This window comes from Gallinula chloropus (assembly GCF_964237585.1).
Source record: "Gallinula chloropus genome assembly, chromosome: 1".
Taxonomy (NCBI): domain Eukaryota; kingdom Metazoa; phylum Chordata; class Aves; order Gruiformes; family Rallidae; genus Gallinula; species Gallinula chloropus.
Genome location: NC_140085.1, coordinates 134,621,457 through 134,643,805, shown reverse-complemented (window position 1 = coordinate 134,643,805; position 22,349 = coordinate 134,621,457). Strand labels below are relative to the sequence as shown.

The window sequence follows — 22,349 nt, the reverse complement described above, 5'->3', positions numbered from 1 at the left end:
TTGAAGGCCAACAAAGATGCTAAAGCAGAAACTGAATGCACTTTAAATGAGATTCATACCGTAATTCTGCAATAAGACAGTATTCTCACAGCATCAGCTCAGTGGCCAAAACTACCTTCTCCAGCTAGTCAGAGCTCACTGATCTTCAAGAACTGAGGTAAGGCCTTCCCAATTACTTGGGCTTTTTCTGTGGGCAGGTATTTGGGGGGATTTTTTGCATCTTTTTTAATTATGAGATTCTTCAGTCCTTTAGTTGACTTCAGTACAAAATATGAAACCGTTTTACTTTAAAAAAAAGCCCTCTAGATGCCTAGAGACCATGAGAAACATTTCTGAAGTTTTTTAAAAAGCACAGGGAGGTGCTGGAAAGGCTTGAAAAACCCCTCAGATTTCAGATAAACTATAATAAAAAAAAGAAGCTTCATCTATTCAGCTCTTTCCTCTGGCTGTACAAAGGCACACTGACATCACGCTACGCTGAGTTACTGAAGAACAAACGCAAACATTAAAGAATGCCTCTAAATTTACTGAGCATGGCCAGAAAGTAAACATGGGAGACATTTTTGAGAACTGTGAAGTAAAGAAAAAAATCGAACAACCAGTGCTGGATCTGCATACGCCATAGAGTCACCAGCAAGGCCTTTTCTCAGGAACTCCAGCACAGAGAGCAGTTCCGCTAAGGCCCCGTGGATGAACCTGTCAAGCATTTACATTCCATGCAGAAACACCAGCAAAAGGGATGATCCTCAGTTACTCGACAAATCATGGAACAACTGATTATTATTTCTGAGCAGGTCTCTTGGATCACCTGCAGGGTTTACTGGAACCAAGACAAAAATGGAGCCGGTTTGCCAATAAAATCTTCTAGGAGAAATCCTTTCTGGGAGGTATCTCTCTCTGGAATGCTTATGTGTACTTTCCAAGTAAGTATGCTTATGCTGACCCCCGTACCGCTAGCAGGAGACGGACGAAAGGCTCTACTTCTGCTGCTGTCAAAATTAGCACTGAATTTCTACGGGAACAGTCCCCAGCTGCCAGCACGCAGAGCATCCTGAGAATGTCTTATTCCAAGCAGCACTTACATTTTACTGCTCCTCCAGCCCGAGTACTGTTTGTCAGCTGTTAAAACAAATGTTTGGAGACATATGTAGACTGCATGATTGAGAGTCATGATGGCCATTAATAACAAAGAGGCAGGGTAGAGAAAAGCAAAGACACTGAGTGATGGAAGCTGAAAAATCTTGCTTAAATATCCGGGTGGAATGCTGCTCTCCTGTTTCGTCTGTTTACATCCGGCAAGTTTTGCTATATCCTGCTCTGGTGAGTCTCTCAGAGATGTAAAAACAATTGAAAAAACACTTGTTTTAAAATTTTTGCCCTTTTAATGAGATGATGAAAGATGTGCCTGTCAAAAAGGACAAAATTAAGGTATGAATGTCATTTAAAGTGCATTCAGTTCTGCTTTAGAATCTTCATTGGCCTTCAAAAGTAGAGCTGATCATCGAAACTCTCCCAATGGAAAGACAGGTCCATCTAGGGTTGGACCCGATGATCTCTCAAGGTCCCTTCCAACCTATGATTCTATGATTCCTATGATTCTGTGACTGGTCCACCTAAATAAATAGTGATGTTAGATGTGTATAAACTCCACAGATTGGATTGCGTCCTAAAATACAAGTGATTAAATCTCTAAATGGTCCTAGAAGAAGTACCATATCCTTTTTGTTATGTTTGTAGTCTTGGATGCAAATAAGAGAGAAGTTGTACCTCCCCAGACAGAACAGCTCCCAAAGCCTACACCCTAGGGTGGTTCAGGACACATCAGTGTGCACAGAGAAGGACTGTTAGGCAAGACTAAGGACACAAGTCCTCCCTGCTAGTTCTTGGGAACTGAGCACACCCAAAAACATAACGCTGACCACAGGCACTACAAAGTGTGCAATGCTCACACCTCATGTGCCCTGCAGCAGGGTCTCCATCATGCGTCCCTGGTAAATCAGCACCATGGCCTTTATCCCACCTCTGTGTCTTCCTGTGCCAGGCACATCTCTGTGTCTTCCTGTGCCAGGCACATCTCTGTGATCTTTGGCTGCAACCCACACACAAGATCACACAGTGCTGCATGATCATCAGGATTTACCTTCAGAAGCCTATCCATTCAAAAGAAGATCCTTTTATTTCAGGTGGCACGTATTCCAGGCGAGATCTAACAACATGGTATCCTCCGCTGTTACTTGTCCTGGTAATGTGGTGTCTCCCAGGTTTGGGATCAAAATTACGTATTCTTCAAACTGAAACTCTGCTTATAAATGTGAAGCTGAAGGGGCGGAGATGCTGTTTGTATTAAGACATAATGCAACTAGCTGTATAAAGTGCTCTGGAAATCAATTTTCCCTGCTTCCCCTCACACCTCCTGCAGCCTGGTCTCACCATTTCCTTCTCACAGTGGTGCAGTTCAACTATAATCACCAAAAAAAATAATCCCATGAAACCCCCAAAAGAAACAGAAGGAAGGGATACCTTATAAGCGTAAGGACTAGGGTCCTGCTTGAGTGGAGGAGTGCTCCCAGCCTTTTGTGTGAGCACACCCACGTCCACAGTGCAGTGTTTATTTTGGACCGGTTGCCCAGGAATGGAAGATATTCTCTTTATAAAATAAATGACAGAAATGCTTGCTTAAAAACCACCATGGAATGGACCAGGATAATGCTCCCAGCTCACTGTGCCACAAGTGCCCAGTGAGGTTAACTCTGACTTTGGGTGACATGGAGACCACTGTGCAAGGAAGCTGATGGGGCCTGTCTGCAATACGAGCATGGTGGTCTCATCCTTGCAGAGACCAGCAGCATGAGGACAACATAAGGCATTACATTTTTTTCCAGAGTCATGTCACCTGAAAGCTCACTGACACTGTCCCTCCTAACTCCTGAGGCTGGCACAGACACGTGTCCCAGCAGAAGCAGAGAAGCAGGTGATGCTGGTGCTGCCACTTCCTACAGAAAACAGTTGCTTTTCATCAACTGTTTCGGTCCATCAGGCTGCACGGCATAATCCAGCAGGTTGAGGGAGATTACCTTTCCCCCATTATTTGCCCTGGTGAGGCCACATCTGTAGGACTGTGCCCAGTTCTGGGCTCCCCAGTTCAAGAAGGACAGGGAATTCATCTTGAAGATTCAAGCAGAGGGTTACAAGAATGATAAGGGGTCTGGAGTATCTCTCTTGTGAGGAAAGGTTGGGTCTGTTTAGACTGGAGAGGAGAAGTCTGAGAGTGGATCTCATCAACACTTACAAATACTTAAAGTGTGGCTGTCAAGTGAATAGAAGCAGACTCTTCTCAGTGGTGTGCACTGCAGAACAAGGGGCAACAGGCACAAACTGGAACATAGGAAGATCCATACCAATACAAGGAAAAACAGTGACAGAGCACTGGGACAGACTGCCCGGAGAGGTTGTGGAGTCTCCTCTGATGAGATTCAAAACCTGCCTGGATGTGATCCTATGCAACCTACTCTAGGTGATCCTGCTTTATCAGGGGGCTAGATGGTCTCCGGAGGTCCCTTCCAACCCCTACTGGTCTGTGAATCTGTGATTAAGAGTTCAGCAAATATTTGTGGGGCAGATGATCTTTAATAACACAGTGGGGCAGTGAAGAGCACAGCCAGAAACAGCCACAGAGAGAAATCCTGAGAAGTGGAGTGCCATATGCTGCGGTTTGGGCTATTTTTTGCCTAAAGCTGGCAACAAATAAGAGTCAACATGGCGCTCTCTTCACTCTGCTGACACAAGCTGGTTGGTAACCTGACTCCTCCTAATTTCCTGGCCCTCTGTACTCTTACTGACCAACCCAACGCCCCTGTCAACATAGATGTTGCAAGGGAAGATTCTGTTGTTTGAGTAGTGCTGGGCTATTCTCCCCTCAGGGGGTGCTCCTATAATTTTTTATACATGGAGAGTGCATGTAAGACATCTCCATAAATCAGCATAAGGCAATGGCAGATGGATAGAAAGAGGATAAAAGCAGAGGGGTACATATTTGAAATGCCTTAAGTTAAAAGAAAAGTGTGTGTGGGGAATTAAGAGAATCAGCATAATGATTTTTAAAAATGCTTGGGTATACTTAACCAGAAAATATGAGCAATGCTGAAAAACAGGAAGTAGATAAATATATACAAGGATGAGTAAGTACAAAGTGCTGACCTTCACTGTGGGCAACTACTGAGCACTAAACAGCAAAGTGCACTCAGAAAATCCATCCAAATGAAACCAGAAAGCATACCCCCAAAACTACTAACAGAATGGAGTAGAAATGCTATCATGCATGGTAGAAGCACACGCACACACACACACAAATAATCCCCAAACAGAAATATCAGAGCAGAAAATAATATTCTCTGTAAGTGCTCAACTAGTACAGTTGTGTAATTATCAAAGGTCAGCTGAAATAAAACAAGGCTACAATAAAATCGCAAAAGACTACAAACCAATTCAAGAAAAAATATTGTTTGAAAGATCTTTGGCAGCAGAGAATTCAGAGGAATAAAGAGCAATTCTGGGATAAGCATTTATACACATCCCCAAAGGAAGCGATCACTTCTCAAGGCACAGCACCAAAGAGGCACTGGAGGAGTTGTGAAAGTGCAGCTGCACAGATTGACCAGGTTTGGGTGACACAACAAGATGATGTTTTTGGTAAATTATCAAATCAATTTATTGTTGCTAAAACCTGCTACTGCGATGAAAAATCTGAGAATGAAATGATAAAATGTATTTAAACTTTCCAAAGAGCTTCTACACAGAAACATTCAAAGGAGACTACAGGAAGTCATACTGTCCATATGGGGGGAAAGATAAAAGCTCTCAGTGGATCAAAAATTTGTGAGAGACAGATCATTGAAAGAGAAAAGAAAAAGGAGGCAGTAAGTGGTTAGCCACTTCTGATGTAGAAGAGCACCACACAGTCTGCTACATAGATCAATATCTAGCAAATGCACTGAAAACTGGGGAAGGTTTTGCACAGAAATATGTTGCTTTGCATTTTTAACTGCATGAACTATGGGAAAAAAACAAGGCAACTAAGCAGCATATTGACTGATTAATTACACTGCAGCCAAATGTAATGCATTGACAGGAGTCGTACAGGATCTTTCCCCTAAGGTGGCTATAAAATCACTGAACGTCTTCCTCAAAGACTCATTCTGCATGTAAGCTCATTCCTACAGCAAGTGATTCTCGTAACAAACGGAAGATTTGTTACTCACAACCCAACAGGGGTGGCAACTGCATTTAGCTAAATAAATGTGTCAGAGGACTTTCAGTTTTAGAAAGCTTAATGCAAATATATTCCACAGCCGTTTATAAAGCAAGAAAAAAATAATTGCATATATGAAGTCACCAAACGGACAGACTAAGAAGGGAAAGCATTTTCTTCCTGAAAAATATTTGAAGTAACTTTGAAATGAGAATGTTCTTTTTTTTCAGTAGAATTTCAAGGTTCTATCAAACTAGATCTGGAACAATCACGTCAGAGTAATCAAACCACTTGTTACGGTTTGTGTGTTTGAGAAACTGGGGTGTTAATAACACTAAGTTTTACTACTACTCTTTCAGAACTTCTTTTCCAGAAAGGCACACAAAATTGGATGCACAATTACCTTCATGCAGAAAAATGCAATTTCTGAGACACTTTGCAGGTCTCAATGTCCAGGCTTAGCTCAAATGGCTGCAAATCACAGGTCAAGTTCAGTGGATTAGGACCCAGCCTATAAAGCCGATTAGTGTCCAAATAAAAGAGTCCAACCTTATCTGTAAATCCATGTCACATGGAGTCTATTAAAACCCTACTGATCAGAAGCACTAAGTATTTATATATTTTAAACAATGGTTATTTTCCTAAGGTTAATAAAAGAAAAGCAAACCAACTGACTACTTCGGGCAGGGCAGGCAAACTTTGCAAACTGAATGAGGAGAGTGCAAAAGCAGGTAAACAACTGGATCATGTTATCCAGACCACACTCTGCACTGGATGGTGAAAATGGGGAGAAAGAATCTTCAATAAAAGATGCAGTCCTCTTTTCTCCCAGGAAATAGGCTTTCGGTTGAAGAGATCTGGGTTATACAAGTGACAAACAGACAAGGATAAGACATATTTTTCAAACTAGAAATAAATACCTGGGCAGTACATCACCTCTGTACCATTCTTTCACTCCAGAAGTATACATTTAAGACTGAATAAACTTCATATGCAAAACTAAGACCCCATCAATAAATAAGTACTCATTTTATTTTACCTTTGTCTCTGTTCTTCTCCTTTCCTAATGAGTCCAGTTTCTTTCTTAACGATTTCTTCCTCTTTTGCCCATCTGTGAGAGGAAAAAAGAACAGAAAAAAAGGAAGTGAAGAGAAAGAATGCTGAACACACCACTGCACAGGCTGGAGGCACATGGAGTAAGATGGCCACGGGACTTGGAGTCAGGAAGGGTGTGGGGTGTGTTTCATAAAGGTTAGGGACTGTCCCAGTCCTGCAGCCCTAAGGAGTGCTGCTTTGCTCACACAAAGTCCAAGGTTGTACTGGATGATCAAAAAAACACCATCTGCTGTTGGGCACATCTACACGTACGTGGTCACACGGCCCAGGTGACAGAATGGAAAGGTAACTGAAAGACGTAACAACTGAGATTTGTTCCTGGGTGCTTTAGATAGCAAGGTACCACAACCCTGAAGGTACTGGTTAGCTCCCACCGATGGTCACAAGACTGTGATTCAGCTGCCGAGCTGAAGGTTGTCTTTGGAGAGGGAGGATTGCTAACCTCCAAGATAAATTCTGCACACCAGTCACACCAGCTGGGTTACAGCTGACCACCTTCACATGACCCATCTGATCTGAACTCACACAGGGAGCTGCAATTTGGTACAGCACGTCCAGATTGGTTCAGATGGATTACAGTCTCAGAGAAATTATTGTTCTGACACCCTACATATCATCCAAGTTTTCACTAGGGTATTAGGGACCAAAGGTTTTAAGCAACAGCATAGGCAGGTTCATTCTTGAAACAATTATATCAAAAGCTTGGCTATCATTATTTCCTTCAGCAGCATCTTTTATAGTGAAAAGTCAATAAAAATACATTCTATTTATTAGGTTTCAACAAATACCAGGGATTAAGACACGGGCCTGCTTTAACTTGCATCTTTTGACTTAAATTCCAAAGCAATATAAAGGGTCTGACATATGGCCTATTACTAACACTAACGTAGGCACCACTTTAGCTAAAGGTTACTGAACATGTACCTCTGCCTTCCTGCTTTTGTAATATGGCAAAAACTCAAAAAGGAACACACTGCATCTGTTTTTCGTTCTTGGGGTAAAAAGGTCACCAAGTAATTTGCCTTAACGTGTTTTTCTAGTTATGTAAGCCAGTGTCTTAAGTGGTCTTTTACAGTAGGGAACATACCGCAGAGGAGCAAAGTGGATCTTCTATTAACTCTCATCTTTGCAACTAGAGGTCACAAGAGAACACAAACTGTTTCCCCATAGTTTTCCATTAACTCCTATTGAAAGCCATATCCAGAACATTATTCAACAGACAGCTGAACAAACTTTGACTTTTTCATAGCCAGGTAGTCCCTTTTTACTTCAAAATGAACATTCTTTTTACCTTATCTAACTGTGGCTTGATCGACTCCACTTGCACAATGGAGATCTGTGACAAGTGGTGTCCCTCAGGGGCCTATAGTGGGACAGGTTCTATTTAATATTTTCACCAGTGACATTGACAGTGAAGTTGAGTGCACCCTCAGCAAGTTTGCAGATGATACAAAGCTGAGTGGTGCAGTTGATATGCCAGAAGGACAGGATGTCATCCAGAGGGACTTGGACAAGCTAGAGAAGCGGCCTATGTGAACCTCATGAGATCCAACAAGGACAAGTGCAAAGTTTTGCACCTGGGTCAGGACAATCCTCATCGTCAATACAGGCTGAGAGATGATGTGATAGAGAGCAGCCCTGCAGAGAAAGACTTGGGGGTGCTGGTGGATGAGGAGCTCAACATGAGCCAACAATGTGTGCTCGCAGCCCAGAAGGCCAATCCTATCCGGGGCTGCATCAAAAGGAGTGTGGCCAGCAGGTCAAGGGAGGTGATTCTGCCTCTCTACTCCACTCTTGTGAGACCCCACCTGGAGTACTGTGTCCAGTTCTGCAGTCTCCAACATAAGAAGGACAGGGAACTGTTGTAACGGGTCCAGAGGAGGGTCACGAAGATGACTGGAGGGCCAGAGTACCTCTCCTATGAAGACAGGCTGAGAGAGATGAGCTTGTTCAGCCTGGAGAAGAGAAGACTCTGGGGAGATCTTATAGCAGCCTTCCAGTACATGAAGGGGCCTACAGGAAAGTTGGGAAGGGACTTTTTAGAAGGGCATGTAGTGAGAGGACAAGGAGGAATGGTTTTAAATTGGAAGGGGGTAGATTTAGATTGGATATCAGGAAGAAATTCTTCACTGCAAGGGTGGTGAGGCGCTGGCACAGGTTCCTGAGGGAAGTGGTGGATGCCTCTCACCTGGCCGTGTTCAGGGCCAGGTTGGATGGGGCCTTGAGCAGCCTGGTCTAGTTTGAGGTGTCCCTGCCCATGTCAGGGGGGTTGGAACTTGATGATCTTTAAGGTCCCTTCCAGCCCTAACCATTCTATGATTCTATGATTGCTCCCAGCTCTCACTTAACTGTGATACTCAGTTCCTCTCTCTTGAGGCAGATTGTCATTTGCTGGTTATGTTAATTCCCCTTTTTCCACACCTGCTCCAGTGAAGATTCATCTCTCTGAAATAAGGCTGACCAGAATGGATAAGGTATTCTGTATAAGAGTTCAGCAATATAATGGTGGTAATTAATTGCCTGATACAGCCTATGATTAGATTTTCCTTTTTTGTAGCCACATGACAAGTTCGTAACTCAAAGTCATACTTTGATTGATTAATATGCCCAGACTGTTCACACCTTCTGACATTTCTAGTTGATAAGCCTGAGGTTACAACAGAAATTCTTCCTTCATCTCTTGACAATATGAATAGTTGGCAGCCTACTTACATACACCTAACAGTACTGCTTGTTTCTATAGGGCTCCCTACTACCACTGTGCTCTGGTTTTATAGATACAAAATTGTTTTCCAAGTATTCTTCAGGAGAAAGACAAATTACTGCTTTACAGTAGCTTTTTGATAAATGACTTCTGTTTCTTTGGAGTCTTAGAGCCTTATTCTCCAAAGACCCATTTATTGTTATTCTGACACTCTACAGAAGGCTACCGAGATGCAAGAATGAGAACAAAAGTCGAAACTGAATGTATAGTGCTTTGCTATTATAATTCCACATCTGTAACCTCTGGAGTGTTTAAGCACTGCATAGTCAAATGCAACAGAAATAAAGGAAAAAAAACATATGTTACTCAATACTGAATGCAGGTACAAATGGCACTCTCATCCACATGGAAAACAGGTTAACAACTTCTACGGCCAAACTATCAGCGCTTTCTCATGAACCTTGTTCTTAACGGGTGATTCTTTCAACTCCAACAGTGAAGTGATTCCTCATAAATGACAGGCTGAGCCAACATCCGTGCCTTTGTCTCTGCTAACCTTGGATTTTGGTTACATGTGATGCTCAGGCCCAGAGGAATGTGAGAAGCAGGAAGCAGTTGTGGAGATGGACAAACCAGAAAATACAGAGAAGAGTCTGCTCTGTGCACTCCAGAGAAAAGAAGGAGCGATAATAGACACTTACCTTGGGTAAATGGGTGCAGCTCGACTGAAGGCAGTGGGGCTGCGACCATTTGCATTCACAGTTTACCCCATGGCAGGAGAAAGAGTAGCATATGAAAATAAAAGCAAGGAATCTCAGTGAAAAGCTAAAGTGAAGGAGAGCTGCCAAAAGGTCAGTTCCAGTTCTCCTCCTCACCCAGCAAAAGATATGAGTAATTACAATCTATGCTCTGAGAAAAGAAGTATGTTTTGAAATGATTGTTGATTTAGGCTACATCAGGCATGAGCACTGCTAAAATATTACAGAATCACAAGGTTGGAAAAGACCTTTGAAAATCATCAAGTCCAACCATTCCCATCCTAAGCTAAACCATATCCTTAAGTACCTCATCTACCCTTTTTTTAAACACATCCAGGGAAGGCGACTCAACCACTCAACTAACAACCTTAGTGTGCTTAAGGATGCATGCAAGTCTAGCAGTTTTACATCTTAAATCAACCCAATTCATCGTAATAGTGCTTACTGCTTATTAACTGCAGTGTGTTTTGAGAATACAATTAATATCCAAACCATTCTAGGGAATGGGGCCAAGCGTCATTACCTGTGCTTAATGCCTACTGCACATTTTAAAATCAATTAGTAAATATTTACCCAAAATAGTATTAACCAGCCCAAAGTGCTATTCCCTATGACCTGCTATTCTCATTCGTGGATTGGAACCGTTTAAGCTACAAAACGATATATGCTGTTGGGCTCTATCCAGCCTCGTGTGAACATAATTATCACTTAATGTCTTCTTTCTATAGACTACACCACTCCTCCAACTGATTCGATCCAAGAATATCAGCAAGACAAGAGTAAGTCCTCAGAAGACAACAACTGTCAAAGTGAAGGAAGCTGCATTGTTTTTCCTTCGTTAACCCATTCTGTTTTCCCTGGAGAACGCTCGCACGGGCAGCTGCACAGATCAGTTGTTTCAGAAATGAACCTGGGTTGTTTGATACTTACTAATTCATTTGTTCGCTGCATTTTACACTGCAATGCATACATCACTCTCTGGGCATCTTTATATTAAGGCTAGCACAATGAATATTTAAGAGACTGAGAGTCTAGAATCAAAGTCCTGAGTGCATATTAAATTGCTACTTGACCTGTTTTTCCGAAGCACTGAGCCCTTCCAGCACTTCAGCTACTGCCAAAAAGACTTTTCTATTTGAAAAATTAGGTCATCAGTTCAGGATGCTGTAAGTGAACAACTGCAGAATGCAAGAGTGTTTTGCACTGATCCACTGACTTTGGACAAGAATTGAGGAGTTTGACTTCTGAGATGACTATTTTTGAAATTTTGGCTTAAGGCTGAAAGTCATCCACAGTGTCACAACCAACACCGTGTAATTAGCAGCTACACTCTCAAACCCTTGATTTTTTAATAGCCCACTTCAGAGCCCAAATTTCACTGTAAGTGAGACCATAGTTCTATAAATGAGATAACAAGAAGTAATTTTCATGCTGAGGATATAGCTAAAGGAAGGAAGGTTTAAAGTGGATATTAGGTGGAAGTTTTTTACAGAGAGAGTGGTGAGGTGCTAGAACAGGCTGCCCAGAGAGGTGGTGGATGCCCCATCCCTGGAGGTATTCAAGGCCAGGTTGGATGGGGCCCTGGGCAACCTTGTGTAGATCCAGGCCTGGAGGTTGGTGGCCCTGCCCATGGCAGGGGATTGGAACTCTATGATCCTTGGGGTCCCTCCAAACCCATACCATTCTATGATTCTATGACATATAACTTCCATCTCTAAACGTTAAAGGAAGGAAAGAAAGAGAACTTTTTTTTTTTAATGACAGATTGCCCTGTTGCTTTGCACAAGACCTACCAAGACCCCACATGACTCAGAGAGTGTGCAGGCTGAATCCAGTTACTATTTACTTCCTGCTTTATTCATTTTAAAGTTATGGAAATCAGCGAGTTTATTCGGTAGATACAGATATTGCTCAGCATAAGCAAAGGCATCACAAGCAAGGTATAGGGGATTTTTTCAAGATAATACAATTAGTGGCACACCAGGAGCAGACATTCAGGAACTCGTGGCCACCAGTTTCATATTATGTCACTTAACAGTCACTGTACTGTGTAGCCCTAATAATATTTTTTCCCCCATAATTAATATAATATGCAGTAAAATGTACAACAGCACCTGAGCTTTCTAAGGAATTTTTATGACAGAATTACCATCTTAGCCTCCAGATCATGGAAAGTACCTTGCCAAAAAGCTTGAAGTGAAACTGAAACAACAGTATGACTCTTCAGCACTTCTTTTCCTTACCCGTGGTCTCGTGTATTATCTGTAAGAATGGACGTTCTCAGACACAAGAACACTCTTTTTTGTAAATCAAACCCATAAATTAATACAGGGACTTCAAACTCATTTTACTCGGGGTGGGTGGGGGGGGAGGCACAGGAATTGACCAAAGAGACCTTCCTCTGTGTAACAGGATAACTGAATAAAGAGAAGTCATCTCTCCAGCTATTGGCAACTTACTTTGCTTATGAGAACTGGGAAGAAAATTTGTCACGTTTCACAATTAAAGGTTATTTTCACACAGTATAAAGAGAGGAGTTATGTGAGAGATGAGTATCATACACATAGCTCATTTATCAAAACAGAAACTGATTTAAACGTTGATATTGTGAGATGTCAAAAATACTACTTCATCACAGTTACATTCATGGCCTTTTTCCCTTACTAGGCATCTGTAACTGGATCTAACAGCCTTTGAAGCCTTTAAAGAAAAAAAAAATAATTAGAATGAATTTTTTTAAAAGCATAATCTATTCTGCCTTGAAAACTAGTACCACAATACAGCCAGTTTGACCTCTCTTGACAACTCACAGTTCAGTTCACTCATCAAGATCGATTTGTTTCCGAAGTGCCAGCCTCCCGCCTACAGCCTGCGAGCCACACGTCAGGCTATGCTCTCCCTTGCCTGCACAATACTGCAAGTACAGAGGCTCTGCAATCAGAAAGCACTGCTAAACTCTGTTGACAGAGCACCATTAAGACAAGATTGTGCTTCCCTCATTGACAGTTGTGTTTGTGGTTGCAGTTGCTTCTTTGGGTCACCATACAAAGGCAATCTGCTTCTGAATTGGTGCTGAATTGCTTCAGGACCCCCTTCATACTGCTGAAGAAGGTGGTGCTGGTTTTAGTTAGCTATTTCTATGACTTTATGTGTCCATCTTGAAATATTTATTTAGATTAACTTGTTGAAATGCCCCAACCCCATGGGGTAACTCCCAAAGCATCACCAGCTGCAGGACAGATGGAAGCTCAACAGTTTCAGTGAGAGAACCAAGAGATACAGATTTTGGCACATAAGCCAATATGAACAGGGAAGGCTGAGCCCACAGGTATTTATCTCCCATGGCTCGCTCTCTCTCTTTAACCCATCCTCAGCTGTATACATGCATGGAGATCTCTCTCAGCAATGCAGACTATTATACTGCTTCAGATTCATAGAATACGCCGAGTTGGAAGGGACCCACAAGGATCATCAAGTCCAGCTCCAGAAGGCTTGGACTATCTCCCTGTTTCTCACAATGCTTCTCCTTATGGCTTACACCGCTCTCTTTATTTCACTTTGACTGAAAGTCAGCATTCCCTTGTGTCAGCCTACAGCTGATGGAAGAAAAGATCTATTTGCTCAAGTGCACGCCGCAGCTGTGACCTTCCAGGTGACAGCCGTCTGACACATGCTCACCTCAGCCCACAGAGCCAGGTCTGGGCTGCCCGCCACAGGTACCACAAACACGTCCGGAGGCAGCTTCCCTCTGACATGCTGCTTTCTCTGGTGCAGCAAACAAGCTGCATCAGCATCTCCCTCTCCAGGAAGTTCCTGCTGAGTGCCTTTATGGCAGAAGAAACAGATGGGAAAGGGCAGAGTTGAAGTCAAAAGCCTGTTCTTCAGGAGAGGGCTGCAGCTCCCCGTGGGATGCACACAGGCGGGACCAGAGCTGGAGAGTTGCAGCCTTCTGCAGAAGTGCTGCCTGACCCAAACCCTTCCCAGGGAAATGGTGAGGAACTGGGTGAGGCGTGGGGAAAGCTGACTCTGCAGGAAATTATGTTCTCAGCAATACAGTGTTTATTCAATACCAACACTTGAGAAAAAACATCAGACAAAAGTGTGCTTTTTATTCTCTTTCTCCTCAACCCCTCAGATGCTCTGGTAGCCTGTGGTTAGCACATCTTCTTCAGATACAGGCTCCAATCCCTCTGGGCTAAGGCGTTTAACTCACTGTTAAAACGAAGCACAGAGGAATTATAAAGTCCAAATGTTCAAGTTTAAGTGATGCAGCTGCTGGAAGTTGAAGTCCTGTGTTATAAATGATCTCTTTAATGTAGAACAGTATGAATTTGGTCATACTGGTACACAAATAGAATTATCTGCCTAGGGAGTATTCCTAAGTTGCCATGGAACCTGCCTAGAAGGCAAAACCGCTGGAAACCTCACCTGCTTCAAAAGAAAGCTGCATCCCAGCGGGGACCTGAGTTTTAGTAACCAAGTTTACGCTAACTTTTCATGATTTTGAGACAAATTTAAAAGAAACTCCACAAAAATGCCACTCCACAATTTGCTTGACAGATATTACAGTTTTTTGGTACTCCTGGAGGTATTCTGAAGGCAAAAGCTATGATTTACAACAGCTGAGCGTATTATCAGTAGACTGTCCTGTCTTTTAGGAAAACACATCTAAAAAGTGCAGCTCCAAGCTAGAATTAAATTTCTTAAAGTGAAAAATGCACCATTTCTATTGAATGTTATTCTCAAGGTCTATTTATATGAGAAATAGTCAAGGCCCAACTTGCTGAACAAAAACTGTTACATGTAGGAAAACTGCAGCATACAGATATAGACTTCAACAACATAGGTAAGAACACTTCTTCACAGAAAACAAAAAAAAGCACACACAAAAAATAGCCCAAACTTATTTTGGGTAATTGTCTAATTCGGATAGCAAATACTATTCAATTCCCATGGAAAGCAGAATCGTAAGAAAACACATTTCAGCTCCACTTGCCTACACCTTCTCCAGCATACATAAGATTTTAAATAGTCTCCAAGTATGTATGTTGGAAGACAACAGCCACCATGTGGTATGTTCTTCCATGATTCTCTGTTGTGATGGACTTGTGCTAACCGGTGGGCAGGTGCAGGTGCAACGTACTCAAAGGGTGAGTACCAAACTTTAGTAGATGGGGCTATGGGGCTCTGGCTTCGGAGTCAGGCCAGGGTTGCAGAAACCACATCTGGAAGGAGGGGGCTGTCAGCACAAGCCACCCCTGTGGGGAGAAAAACACAGAGGGTCTGCTTTCCAGTCCTGCCCCAGGTCACCACCCTCCTGGCTCTGCAGGGAGCTGCAGGCCCAAAAGCTGAGTGTGAGCAGAGCTTCACCAAAAGCAACCCCTAAGAGAATACCAAGAGGGTGCCTGTCTTCAGTTTCTGCATGCTCTGTATAAATACCCTTCTAAGATCAGAATTTTTAATTGTTTCAGAATTTTTCAAACCACCAACACCAAACCCAAGAATAAAGTTCCCTATCTTCACTTTACATTTGATGGGTTTTTTTCATGTATTCTTGAATCTTTTTGCATTTAGACTCTTGACTATAGGGAACTGCATTTGAAAAGCCAAAAGAAAAATCTTTTCAGCTATTTGGGCACTGCTGTAGAGGAAAAAAATGTTTTACATCATTTAAATACATTTCTACATAGCAATACTTTTAAAATGGCTGTAGTACATGAACTCTGAGAAGACAGACATTCAGTGAGTTCTACAGAGGAAACGAAAAATCAGAACAGTACACTATAATTGTTTTGGAGCTTATTGGTATTTGCTTTAGCTGGATCTAAAGAAACCAACTCATTTTCACATGAAAATAAACAGTTGCTCAAACCTTTTTTTAAGCTAGGATGAGGGAAACTGCTGCTGCCATATATAGAAGGGATGATGGAAATAACTTACTCGAACAAGCATGCAAAGCTACCTGGCAGCCTTTAGAGGATTACAAAGGAAGGGCCAAATGCCCTTGTACATGCCCTTCTATGGCTGTCACCACAGAGTGGCAAAAAGTAGGTGAATCCCTGTAAAGGGCGAACAGACAAAAGTTGTAGGACGTCAGACCTGACTTCTTCAAACACAGTGAGAGTCAGATTCTTAAATAATACAAAGCTCTGCTTGCTTCAGTGACTACATTAGTGAAGGATTTCCTGTCATAAAGTAGTCCCAAGTCATAGTACTCTAATAAAATAAAATTTAAAACCAAACCAAACAAACAAATAAGAGAGAGGGTGGGCCAAAGGGTAACTTACTACACATTTTTCTTCAGGAAAAAGGACTTCTGATGGAGTCTTGTGTCAATATTTGAAGTACAAAATATCTCCAGGTATACCAAAATTAGCGGAACTCCTCCTTCTGTACTTCAGGACAGTATTTGCTACACTGAGACCACAGACAGGATTCATAAAATAATAATGTGAAACAGCAGGTGCCAGACAAAATACAGACAACTTTATTATTGTAGCAATATCTGCAGTGCATCATGAATTTCCTTAAACTCAAAAGGTACGTAAGTTCCTGACTTAAACGGGTCATGATACATCAGGGACTTGGCGACTGCCCTTCTCTCTCCATGGAAGGCACTCAGGAACCACTGTGATGGGAAGAGGTTTAAAAGCTTTGAGAAAGACAGAACACCATTCCCTGCCTGGTGTGCTTTCATAACTGATGGTAAAATAGGTCAAAATCTGCCTACTGCGTCAAAACAACTACCATAAAAGAAAATATTTTAGCTGTATTGAAGAAAAATCCAAACATCAAACCCCAAACAAACAACAAACAGGAACCTTGATGCCGTAGTTTGAGATAGGAAAAATACAAGTAACAGCTCCAAAACTGCCTTCAGTCCACCGGGGTCAAGGGAAAATGGACTTTCTCCCCTCATCAGTTACCGAAATAAAATGTAATTTTATAATATGGTGGGAGGAGTGTAGTTTGATGCCATTCCTAGCCACAGTGACTCTTGATTTGATAAAAAAGGGGAATTACCTTTAATCCCCACAGTACAGGGTGGGCGAGTGGCAGACCAGACATTAAATTGCTAGTATTTATCTGGCACTGTCCTTTTTGGGTACCAATGAGTGGGTTTGCAGGCATGTCTGCGCTGGCGGGTGAAGCAGCAACCGAGTTTCCTTACATCTCCCTCAGGTCGCTCTCGGAGTGAGCACAGGTTGAGCTCTTCAAATGACAAGGAAATTCTGTCAGCTCTCTGGAATTTAGGAGGCCAACTGCTGATCACAGAGGTAGTTTGAGGCATCCAGGTCCTCACTGTCTTCTGACCACTGCTTTACTGTTATGAGCCCTTCACACAAGTCTTTCCTTGGACTTTCACCTTAAAGGAGCTGTGCAAGAAAATTAACCAGCCTTCGTAACTTGCTCCTTGCGGGGCTAATTAAACTAATCCACAATACTCCTGCTCAGAGCCTTGATGAAGAAATGAAATGAGAGAGGAGCCTTTAGTGCAAGGAAGTGAAATCAAGGTGCAGGTGGTGTCTCACTGGACGGGTTGGTGGCCCCAGTAATTGAGATGCTATCCATTTGAAAAAATGACCCACAGATCTCCTTTCTAATAATGTTTAATTGTAATAATTATATATCCTCTGTATCATCAATCATCTAGATTACTTACCTTTTTATTAATAAAAAGGAACAGGTGTTGAAAATGTAAACCACAGAGATAAAAAGGCAGGAGGACTTCTGCAGAGAACACTTGGGTCGACTCCCTGCACAGAAATAGAGTCACACAGACATTTATCTAATCTATTCTTAAAAACCTTCAACAGGAGATTAGGGCTCCATTAAATCTCAAGGTAGCCTTTTCAGTGTAAAAGCCTGATACAAAGATATACATAGTACCACAGCTCTGATAAAATAAATCAGTAGTCATCTTATTCTTCCTAGACAGTATTTAGAGACATAGACTTCTGGTGCCGAGCAGGTAACTCCACTGAAGCCAGGCCTTGGAAGAGACTTTAGAAACTAACTCTTCAACCTAAGGCAAGAAGAAATCATAGAATCACATGTTCCTCATCAGAAACACCTCCCTAATTCACTCTTGAAAGGAGAAATATAAGTAACAGAAATAAACCTGATTTTTAACCGAATTTTTGAAAAGATGTACAGCAGAAGAGTACACATGGCAGAGCTCACAGAAACTATATGCTGTACTGGCAGTATTCTTGATGAAGCTTCAAAAGCTTCTCACATGGAATACAGTTGTTGGTATTTATTCTTTGGCTTTGAATTGTGGCAAAGTACAAAATCTTAAGTCACTACAGAATCACCACACACTTCTGTGGATTATTTGCAAAGCACAGGACAGCCTAATTGAGTCTTCAGAAACAAAGGGCTGGTACTACATCAAGTGCTAAAGACAGATTTGGCAGAACACAATCAAGAATACCTCTGTTACACTACTGTTCTCACAAAGATTTAGAAAGCAGACAATCCATTACATCTAATTTTGCAAAACAGTGTTTTAGAGTCTCTGTACATGCATTTCTCTTCCGAACACTGGTTCACTCATGCTGTTTATCTGAACCTCTCCATATGGCCAATGGTCACAAGTAACATTTTAAAACAGAAATGAGATTTCCACACAGGACACCAATGCAGAGAAAATACTGAAATTATTTATACGTACTTACAGCCAACAGCTATTTCAGGCGTACTATTAAGGAAATTCCCTTAGGAATTTTTCATGTGTGCATGCAGCATTTTCTGGACCTGGATTTCTAAGGGTAGCACCCCAAACCCACAACAGTCAGCATCTAAATAAGCAACTATCCTAATAATGAAGGTCTCCGGTCATGATTCCATATCCAGTAACTACGTCTTACGACATTTCTACATGGAAATGTGGATCGCAACGTTTCCCTATTCACTTTTGGAGATTCAGCCAAATCTCTTCCTGTCATTGTGATACCCCCTGAAAAACTCCTGCCTGTCAGCACCCCTGCCCAGTGAGCTCCCCAGCAGAAGAGAGAGGGGAGCTTCCATCTAAAAATCAGCAAGGTACACAGTCTGCATCCCTGGCCAAGCCTGATACAGCGTATCCAGGATTTATTCATGTAGCCCACAGGAGCAGAATTTAGCTCATGGTCTTGCTTGTCTTTAATATAAACTTCATGAAAACTACTATATTGAAAGAAAATCCATGGTTTCTCAGGATTACGTTAGAGACAGTATTTATATGAGAACTAGCAGATGTTGGCATTAAGGAGGGTGGTAATAAGCCTCTTCACTTAAAAGGCACTCAAAAGCATCCAGTCCATAATCCCATAGCTCCACAAAGCATAGCCTATAGTTTATTTAGATGCTTTCCACTGTTACAACAGCCTATAAAGTTTAGAACGTGGTCAGTGATTAAAAACAATGAGCAGCTTGGAGCCCTCACAAAAATGCAAGTCCAGATAAAAATCACAGTCACTCTCAGTGTTAAGGATGAAGGATAATGAAATTCAATGACGAGTAACATAAGCAAAAAACAAATCCAAACAGCTACTCCCTGCCAAAATAAACAAGAAGCAGAGAACACATTACCACTGAATTCCCATTTTTATTCAGATCTAAACTGGAACATATTAGGGGCAAAGTGCACCCATGAAGAATAAAATTCAGAAAGCCCAGCTGTGTATATATGTTCCCTTCCATTTCGGAGGTGGGACTGTCTCAGTGCCCAGTCTTGAATGCACACACCCACCCAGCCCCACTCCCTCAAATTCACCTTGCAAGTTGTAAAGGACACTAAAGCCCACTTCATGAGAGGAGATGCTCAGTGTCACACACCCAGGGGAACTGGCTACAAAACCTGTATACAAAACATGTACTAGGGCACCCGTGCTAGCATCGTAAGCAGCATCTTCCCTTAAATGACTGGGACTGCATTTAGGTCTCCAAACCCAGCATTAGATTATATTAATTAAAACTAAGAGATTTGGCAGTAAAATTAAGGATTACCTTCTCTCTCCCGAAACGTTCCGGTAAGTCAAATAAATTCCTCCGGAGAGTGCCACACTTGCTGCAACTGCTGGAACTACTGTGCATGACCTAGTTGCTGCTAACAGTAACTAGTTATGTGGACATACGTTCTTGTCATAGGTGGCACCAAAACAGTAAATACTCATTTTAGTAAAGGCAGTTAATCTCTTTTATTACTTTTGGTACACCTGCTAAAACATCTGGGTAACGTGTTTATTGTCAGAGTTGGTAAATGAAGACAAATTCTGTGGCTCACCTTCAGATTTTCACTCCAAAATAGTTGAGAAAGAGGTACAAAGTAAACATATGCAACACTTGCACCAAGGTGTAAATGTACTTTGGTATGTGGCACGTGTTAAAACCCAAACACTACATCAACATAATGTTAAGCTTGTGACCCAAGCCAACAAAAACAAGATAATTCATCAGAGATGGATGTCCTGGACTCAACCCAACCTACTGCATGCACCGCAATCTGCTGCATCTGATTTGTTAACAGTCCTGGTCTACCACTTAACCTCAGCATTCAGTCCTCAATACATCAATCTCATACCTTGAAGTGGAATAAAGATATTTCACCAAGGCAATTTCAAGTTACAGGCCTGAATTCTTGTGCTAATAGTCTTCCTACAAAAAAAAAATGAAGTTTGATAACATCCCAGTAATATTCTACTGAAGTGTGGCTTAATACTGGGATTCATTATGATTAATTACAAGAAAATCATAACTCATGAAAAATAACATAAATTCTAAGGTTCCAGCCTAGTAGAACATCTAAACTAAGCAAGTACAAGGCTCTGAAATCAGGTATAGTGCACACACAAATAAAAGCTCCTATATCACCTTTCTCACAGCTGAAATTCTGGCCTGAAATAATTTAGGATGTTAGAACCAAAAATATTTCATAAGGAAAACAATGATATTCTGTGAAGGTCTGTGCAGAACCTAGATAATATATTCCCCTTGCTGACTCAAATTCTACTCCGTACAGCTTAAATTATTATTTCCAAACTTTAATAGGAGTATTCAGCATAAATTTTCATTCCTTTCCCCTTTTTGGGAGAATAAAGGAGAACACCCTTTTCTAAGTATCCTTCCTCTACCTCAGTGTCTCATAAATGACTAGCCCCACAACTTTCTTTATCATAAGAACCATCTGTGATTCCTGATCCTAAGTCCTTTCAGTATCTTCACCTTCCCCATCTTCAAGAGTAACCACGAATGTGTCATTCTCTAAGGATGAACATGAGTGTATCAAGAGGCCTCATCAATTCTGTAAGATTAATAGATCTGCTAAACTAAAATTGAACACAGCTATAAAATGATCCACTCTTTGAGCCCATATTCTTATTACAGGATGCAGGGGACATTTCCATCCAGAAATCACTGGGACAGCTCTTTCCTAAAAGCAGAAGGTCTTTTGATTTGGTGAACTTTTCTGGGACTGAGGGACAATGATTGTGTATCAACTGTGCTTCAACCTGATGGTCACCACTTCCTCTGCATCGCAAAGATACTCGGGGGTTGACCCCTCCACTTACTGAAGGCACACGTCTCCGATCCTGCTCATCGCTCCCTTGTCCTAACTCACCCAGAGCCTCTTGTCTTCTGGTCTGCATCAAAACAGAGCCTCGGTTCATCACTGGAGCTCTAACACGAGAATCCACAGGTCCAACTGCAGTGGCCACATTTCAGCTGAAAGATAAACACGCCTCCCCCTTTTCTTATTATCAGCCCATGAAAGGCACTTCTTCCCAGCAGGTGATTTCAAATATACCGCTGCAATATTCAGCTGCAGCAGTAAAACAACAATCTCCAGGGTGATCTATATGAAAAAGCGTCACAACTTTTGTTTAATAAGTAATCACATGCTACCCTGAGCTTGTCAAGACCAATCAATAAAGCAAGGAGACTGGCAGATACGGCTCTGCATGCCTGTTCTCTCTCTTCGGTGCCTGAAGTCGGCTCTGAGCCCGAGTGGGACTGGGTGGGCAGCAGTGATGCCCACGCCGTGACAGCACCTCGCTAATTCAGCCTGGCAGCTCTCAGAAGCAGCCCTGCAGCCTGACAATTAACAGGGCGGGGAGGGAGAAGGGAGCAGTTTGGGCTGCGTGTGCTCTCGGTTACTGCGCTTGAACAATTGCACCATCCCAGCGTGGGGAAAACTGCTACCTAGCGATGCAATTACCTGCCTACTGGGCTTTTTAATTCCTACAGTAGTGGGAACTGCGAGGCAGGCAGCCTTTGCCCCCAACGTGGGAGGCAGAGTATGAATCAATGTATTATCATCTACCCACAAAGAGCAAAATAAGTAACTGCGACTGGCAACACACATCACGCTTTTGTAATACAGATGCAAAGCCTCTGAAGAGGGTAAAACAATCCTGTGTGAAAGAAGAAAATCTTATCTACTTCTTCCCCCTCATCTATTAAGATCCCATTCTTCCTCACCGGACCGATGTCTTCACCCCCTACTCTCAAGGGGTGTCTACCAACACCTGTCCCACCC

The 22,349-nt window shown here is 42.2% G+C and overlaps 1 protein-coding gene across 1 annotated transcript in view; it reads right to left on the bottom strand.

Annotated features, from left to right (window-relative positions):
• The window catches only part of ARHGAP6 (Rho GTPase activating protein 6), a gene marked incomplete at both ends in the record, with an annotated part of 331,990 nt that overhangs the window by 35,834 nt on the left and 273,807 nt on the right, over positions 1-22,349 (bottom strand). Inside the window, one exon of the mRNA XM_084275292.1 lies at positions 6,288-6,359. Within this exon, the coding sequence (XP_084131418.1) occupies positions 6,288-6,359 (72 nt within the window). The remainder of the gene's footprint in view (positions 1-6,287; positions 6,360-22,349) is intronic.